The sequence below is a fragment of the Acyrthosiphon pisum genome, chromosome A1 (genome assembly GCF_005508785.2).
Source record: "Acyrthosiphon pisum isolate AL4f chromosome A1, pea_aphid_22Mar2018_4r6ur, whole genome shotgun sequence".
NCBI lineage: Eukaryota > Metazoa > Arthropoda > Insecta > Hemiptera > Aphididae > Acyrthosiphon > Acyrthosiphon pisum.
Window position 1 is genome coordinate 81,035,387 of NC_042494.1, and position 8,384 is coordinate 81,043,770.

An 8,384-nucleotide genomic window follows, 5' to 3' on the forward strand; every position below is an offset into this window, starting at 1 on the left:
TCCCTCCTTTAAACTATATAAGTGTATGATTAATGTCACGCAAATATTTGCCTGACCAAAAATATTATTTTCATTTGGATTTCGTCGTATCGTCGTCATATATATGCTGTTTGAAGTTTGTACGTTCCTTCTTCTTGCATGACCGTATTGTTAAACTTTGGACGTTCGTTGTGATACGAGTATCGAAGTATGCACTAATAAGATTCCGATACCTCCTACGAGGGGAGTAAAAGCAATTCTACTAATGCTGTTGTAGTAACATTGTGTTTTAGGAAGTTCTATAGACATACTTAACTATACACATTGTTTTTCGAATAACGGTTTGTGTTTAACAATTACATTTTAGCTACGATCGCACATACATTAAGTAACAACCATAATATTGCATTTACATATTATTAATTTCAAAACGAATTTAAACATGTAATTATCTTTTATACACAATACATATTATATATTACTAGCTGATCCCGTGTACTTCGTTACCCGTTAAATGTACCAATAATATATATGACTCAAACTTATATACACATACTTATATCTTTATATATATAATTATACTGTACGTGTGTTTGTAAGCGAACTCCTTTAATAAATACAGATAAAAAAGAAATAATTTATTAATATAATAATTTTATAAGACTTCTGAGTATATGACGTTTTTTGTTTTATCTCCTGTTGAAATTAAAATCATAAGATGATTCGGGTCCCCAGTTCGAGAAAATGCCACGTATAATTAATTGTTCATGTGAAAAGCACTCTGTACGAAGATCTACGCCAATGTACTTGAATGTTTGACCTTGCGCTTTGTTTATCGTAATGGCAAAAGAAACTTTAACCGGGAATTGAAGCCGTTTGAAAGAAAACGGCAAGTCTGAGGGAATCATGGGAATTCTTGAAATAAATGCAATTTCTCCTTTTGCTGGCCCTGTAAGAATTACTGCTTCTATAATATTATTTCGCAACGATTTTATTGGTAATCTTGAACTATTACATAAGTTCGGTGGTTGAATATTACGTAATAATGTAATTGGAGCACCAATTTTTAATTTTAGCTTATGAGGAGGAAATCCCGAAGGAGAAAGAGAATTGAGAAATTCTTGTGGATAATGAATAGCATCATCTGTTGATGTAACTGTATAAATAGATTGATATTCACGTGAGTGTCCATCGAATTTTAGACGGATGATATCATTGATTTCTCCTGCTGTTACATTTCTCGGAGAGATAATAGCTCTTTCACATATCCACTGATAAGATTTATTGGACAGATTAAAAATGTCAGAATAAACTGTAGAAATCAACTCTTCCACGTTATTGACCACCCGTCGAATTGTGTGATTGACAGAAATGTAACCATTTTCATTTTCTAAAGTTCCATTTCCAATTTTCAATAACTGTGCGGGAAAAATATCCGCGTACACGTAATTCATTAAAAATAATAACTCGAATCAACAAACATGCCCGATTAACCAATAGCAACCAATATATTATAATACCACGGTTTAAGATATACGGTTTAAGATATACAGGTTAGCTATCGCCGGCCCGCTACCCGGTCAGATTGTGTTACGGTTCAGTAGTTCATATTTTCACCACACGCGTAAAGCGCTAGTAGTGAGTAGGGCTATATTTTACTATTGGTATATTATCCTATATGATAGAAATATTAAATGTATGATCATACATTTAATATAAGTAATAAATATACTTATTTATGTATCTATATGTCGATATATATTATTAAGGAATGGTAGTAGGGAAATTAAAAAACATCCAATCATCTTCAAAACTGTCTAAATAATATTCAAGCCCAGGCTGCCCAGCCAATTACCTACATAACTGCCTATAAATATTTTATGAATGCCATAAAAAAGCAATAATTGAGTACCTATGTGATCTACCTACCTTATAATATTATAAGTACAATAATTATTATAATTTATAAAAATAATATTATATCGTAATTTTATTTAAATAATAAAATTAATTTTTATAGGTATAAGAAATAAGTCACAATGTATTCACTGTTATTGTGCATTCAAATAGGTGGCTGGAACAAAAATGATTCAAATTAATATTTATCAGGTTGATAGTTACAAATTGTTATTTGTTGACCATTTCTACAAGTTACACAGCTGCCAGTCAATGAAAATACATTACAATTACAATTTTTTATGTTGCCAATATTTTTGAACAATTATATGCATGTAATTAATTTTTCAACTAGGAAAGGTTGGCGGTTGCATCCGGCATCGTTAATCAATTTTTCGCAAAAATATTGCATGTAGTTATCATATTACGTGAATTTTTGATTTCGTGAAAATTAAAACTTTAAACACTCGTAAAATTTTTTTAATTGAATAAACCTCAATTTTTTTATAATTATTCTAAGCTTAACTTATGGATAACCTTGTGTATTTAACATTAGATACAAAAATAACAATTTTAAGAATTTTAAACTACAAAATTACTTGCATATTTTCGCGATTTTGACATATTTTGTAATAGTTTGTACTTTGAGTGCTTATAAAAAAAATTGTGACTTAAGATTTTTGATTTTCTTATGTCTGATATGAACCATTAATAAGAAACTTTTTATTACATTTTTAAGATTTTTTGAACAGCCAGATTTTTTAATCAATATTTCAAAAAAATCGAAATTTTAAATTGTCTATAAATAGCTCAAAAAAAGTCAAAATACTTAAAAAATTTAACCATATATAGACAACGTTAATATTACCATTAGGTGAACATTTCAAGTATTTACAGTTATTATTTTTTGAGTCACACTAAAATTATCGTTTTTGTCGAAAACGGGTTTTGCGTAAAAATTCCCGTTTTTTCGTTACTTTTTTAGGGTTTTTTTTTGGCGCTTTTGAAGACTATTGGACATTTTGTAATTTAGACCTCTATAATGCACCAAGGGTTTCCTCTTTGCTACTGGTTATCCTAACCTAACCTACTGGTCTCTGCTATTATTATTTTAATCTGCAACAATAAACTGTATTTTTCATTTTTTATTATTTAGTTTATTTTTTTCTGGACAGACTGCGCCATTGTTGTATTTTTGACATCCATATTTCCTACTTTTCTGGTGGATTTTTCTAAACAAAAGTGGAACTATGACCTCCAGCAGACTGTCAAGTATAACAGTAAACAATTTCAGCCAAATCGGTTCAGTAGTTTTCTCGGTTAGCGTTGTCCAAGAAAACCCTTACCATTTTACATAATAGTATAGATTATTGTTTTATTAAAACTCAAAACTTTTTTCATCGCCTTATTCTCCAAAGTCCAGCTACAACGTCGTAATATTATATTTGACGTCAACATGTAAATTTTCCAAATATTATATGGTAGGTATACATAAATTTCGTCTGTATTAAAAATAATGAAACAACTGATTACAACTACCTAATGCATTCTATGAACCTGCTGCTCAATGAGATTTTATTAAAAATACATTTCTATATGGTTTTGGTAATGAATCTAACTGGAGAGAGGCCATTATAATTGGATTCCGTTTGCAAACCAGTAGAATTTTGTATCACTCTACCTTTTGTCATAGTTCTTGACTAAAAGCAAGGACGCGTAGGAACGTCAACCCTGAAATGGGCGAGAAATGTCATTTTTCGTTTTTGCGTGCCTTTCCACGATTCCACATTTCGTAACTCACCTTTCAACATTCCGCTTCTTATTATATATATTTTCCTCGTTCTTGTTATTTGTCTTTTTAATTTTCCTACAGTTCTAGCACTTTTGGTCCCTTCGTACGATTTGCATGTGAAGTTTGTTTTTCATTTTAAATGTTAAACAAATCTCATATTGTCTAACTTCGTATAATGTTCGCCTGCAGTCACCACAGTGACGCATTTCTTCACAGCAGTGATTTAAAATATAACCGTTTCGTACTGCGATCGGAGATTGGAATAGTGTCACGTCGTTCCATTTGAACATTCCCGAAAAGTCCATTTACAATTTTAATGGTGCGAAATGACAGTTTGAAGAGTATTTGCGTATTGATAACAATTTTCCGTGCTTGTGTACAACTTACAGTTGTAATACATCGATACATATCACCACCACCACCACCACCACCACCACCATTCCACCAGCTGTTTGGAGGGCCTCAATGCAATTGTTCATAATATCATTTCTGTATCGAGCAAATGTATTTAGTGCGTAATCATATTGAATAATATTTTTTTTAATTTGTGACAGTTATTAATTATTTGTTTAATTGGCAAACCAAATTAATGGGTGGTAAAACGATTCCTAAAAGTTCAATGAGTTATTCAATCAAATAACAGTGTCATAAGAGTTAAATTATTTTTTACACTTTCTGATATGATTTGTGAATTTTGTGAATTTTTCGGTTCAGAAAGTGATTTTAGTTTTAAATAATGACCATTATTATTTATGTGTTTAATACGTATTAATCATTATACGATTTAACGTCGTATTAAGGCAATTAGATATTCGATTGGATAATTGAATAGGACTGTCCTATTATTTATTATTTTTTTAAATAATCGCACATCCCTACACTTGAACGCCTGTGTAAATATGTATAGATCTGAAACGTTATAATTTTATGAAATATAATTGTATTTCTATCGTGATGTACAGCTGGTATAGAGATGGCCAAGTACAGATTATATTAGATACAGATTTATTACAATAAACCGTAGTGGTTTATCAAAATCATTACGAGAAACATATTTATATATATATTTTGAATAAACATAGAACAACAATACTTTTTAAAACCGTTTGTATCTCATCGCGGATGCTATTGTGATACTCTTAATATTATTATTAGTTATATTGAGTATAGTATACAGTATTCACGAGGTTAAGGGACAAAACATTAACCATAGGCTGTGGCCTATGTTTCTTTTGACACCAAACACTGAAACACAATTGAAATATATTGTTTGAATGTGCCGGGATTTACAGTAGGTATGTAATCTCCGCTCTCTAACAAAACATGACTCAATGGAAGTTCCTTTTTTGTTTTCCGTAAAAAAGTTTACACACATAAATATTATTATTTCACATTTTCCATTAATAAATCTAAAAAAGTCCAACAAATACATGCATGTACTACATACTTCTAAGTTTGTACGTATGTCCCACGGTGGTATGCAATACTTTTCTTTAGAAATGTTTGTTCATCGTATATAAAATGTATTGTTTCGACCACACGCAAAAGTGCCAACATTCAATAACACAAAGGTGCGGACACCGAGAACCGTAGATATGTATAAAAAATAATGTATATAAAAGGATTGTTTTTTATTTTAAGACTTTAATATGAAAGTTGTTATCTTAATATAATTTTATTTTTACTGCTGTGACCCGCTTTAATGCTTACAATTTAAAAATGTTCAAATACAGAGCCATGCGAAAGGGGTGGCAAATTGGTAAAGTGCCTCAGTGCGGCAAATGTTTAAATAGTTAAATATGTTCAATAAGGGTGCCTAATATTATTGCCCTGGGGTGCCAATGAAATTTATCACGGCACTGGTTAAATAGGTACCTACCTAAGTTTATTTAAACATATTATAAAAATTAATGACTACAACGACGGTAACACTTTCTTGTATTATATATTAGACTTAATACCTACCGAATGTTTAATATCCACATATAGTATTTCAAGTAGGCCAACAAAAGTGGCATGCAACATAATATATTTAATGATTAAAAAAAAATGTTAAAAACACATTGTTTTCATTTTGTTTCCAGGCACAGTTGTTGTGACCCCGCTCCAACCGTGCTCTCGGGCGCCGGCATATGTCTGATAGTATTGGGCTATACGATGTTCGGCGCTTTCACATTCATGACGTTGGAAAACGGCGGCCGGGACAGCGTGCAATCGATCCGGGGCAGTCAGCAGCAGCACCCACAGCCCCAGCCACAGACCCAGCAACAGCAGCAACAGCAACAGCAGCACAACCAACCACAGCAGCATCAGCAACAGCAACAGCAGCACCAGCAACAGCAACAGTCGCAGTCGCAGTACCAGCTGGCCCGGAACGACAAGCTCAGGGCGCAGACGGTCGAAAAGCTGTGGAAGATCACCGAAGACCTCAACATCCTATACCGGGACAACTGGACTAGACTGGCCGAAGAGGAGATCCTCAAGTTCCAGGACTCTTTGATCAGGAAATACGGAGGTCCCAACCAGACCGACCGAAGACACCGGTGGAACTTCGCGTCATCGTTCCTGTACTCGTTGACGTTGATCACCACTATCGGTAAGTCCAATATAATGTATCCATTATCGACCACGTGATAATCATGACAAAAATATTTATGAAATCCAAGTACCGCACTGCCCCTGCTAACCACTGTGTAACCACGAAAAAAAATGTACTTTCCTGGAACAGAAAAATTCTACTTCGTTTACATATGAAAAATTATAAAATCTAATGAATCAATATCCACCTATAAATGGTCCTTTAAACATGATATATATAGTGGCCCATGATTAAATTGTAGTGAACCATTAAACTAATCAATTTTTTAATACAACTTGGCATAAATATTATTTAATCAGATTATATAACACATAAATACATTTGTACGTTTCATGTATATAATATAATACAATAAAGGTTTGCGGTATAATCATATTATTATAAAAGGTTGGTCGAGTAGTAGATACACAGTGATCAAAATATTATAGTTATTGAAAAATAAATATATATTTGAAAATTGAGTTACATACAGTCATAATGATTTTATTCGAATATAATTGTATTCATACATCGATTGACTGATTTATTAATTATATTACTATTCACTATAGTAGTGACATAGAGCAAAATAATTAAAAAATATCATGTTATTTCACGGAGGAAAATGGAATTGGTTTTTTCGGATGAATGCTATAATATACCTTTTACGTGCGTCGTTTTAATACGGTTTTCGTAATGTTTTTTTTACACTTTGAAACCTACAAACGCCAAACGATTAGGTATTATTTGTTTTGACGTCAACTCTTGAAATTTTCCGTCGTGCATTTCAAAGCATATCTTAGCATGTAAAGGCAGACGAAAACCAATTAAAATTAAATATTCCGTGTGTTAAATTTGCTATTAAAACTTAATCTTTCGGTAACGAGTTATGTCAGCGACAACGTGTTTTTCGTCATAATTATGCCGAACAAGTTGCGGAGGTAAAGTAACATTTTAACGTTTATTCAAAACAATGTCAAGTGACTCGTTTGTAAAAGAGTGGGTACCTACATAAAAACGTGGTTTGCATATTATGTACATTTATAATAATTATACAGAAGTGATATTGTACGCAAATGTGTAAATTATTTTATGTTTTACGTTTTTACCATACTTTGCGACTGTGTTGAAATATTATTATGAAGGTGGTTATACACGCGCATTTTACTTTCACCGACACGTGTCAAATCTTTGGAAGCCTTTTCGGTGTCAGCTCGCCGTTGATAAATTATTAATTAAACCGAAAGATATGTCCTCTTTCGTTGTAGCGTGCTACGAATTAAATATTTTAATGGTCAAGGAACAATTTGACAAACTATATCGCATGTTTTATTGATCATTTCAATCGAGTATACTTTGAGTACGTAAAAAAGGGGCGGGTCTTAACCTTCACATGCATTTTAGATACCTAAGTACCTATGTATTTGTAAAAATTATATTACTCAAGTCCTTTTTTTTGTACAGAGAAATAATGACCTAATAGACTCTTATATAAGTAGATACTTGTTATTCTGCAGGTAGAAATAAATGAATTATTTAATAGTTTCAATCATATTCTATATATATATCTAAATATTATTAATTATTAAATTAAAATAATAAAACTGAAAGTGAATTAAAAAATAGTTCCTAATTCATACCATCCAATTTAATTTAATTCTTTAATGAAGATCCAGAACCATAATTGTACATAATAAAAGTTTATAACATCTATGGCTAAACCATAATTTCTATATTTAAATAAAATACTATAGCTTGTGCAGCCACGAGGGAGGGCCTACCACCACCATCACCACTAATGTAAATCCTAATATTACGAGCATCTTTGTTATAACATTTCGAAAACAATGTCTCATAAACAGGTAATCTTGGTAATATTAGACAAGTTGGACAATATATTAAAATACACATACACGTATTATAAAATATAATATATGTTTATTAAAGATTTAATTACGTGATGGAATTGCATACTATCTTACATGCACGGTTATTGGCAATTATGAAATGGAATAAGCGTGTGTGTTTGTCAGACAGTTTGTCGTCCCTTAGAATACATAATTTTAATTATCGATTATACCATTTGGATTGGTCACAACTCGCAAGGTTTTTAAACAAGTGCACTATATATCGTATCGC

The 8,384-nt window shown here is 31.6% G+C and overlaps 1 protein-coding gene across 2 annotated transcripts in view; it reads left to right on the forward strand.

Annotated features, from left to right (window-relative positions):
- The window catches only part of LOC100160366 (TWiK family of potassium channels protein 7-like), a 119,660-nt gene that overhangs the window by 93,410 nt on the left and 17,866 nt on the right, over positions 1–8,384 (forward strand). For both annotated transcript variants that reach the window (XM_008180190.3, XM_016800707.2), the window contains one exon: positions 5,752–6,263. In XM_008180190.3, the coding sequence (XP_008178412.2) occupies positions 5,752–6,263 (512 nt within the window). The remainder of the gene's footprint in view (positions 1–5,751; positions 6,264–8,384) is intronic.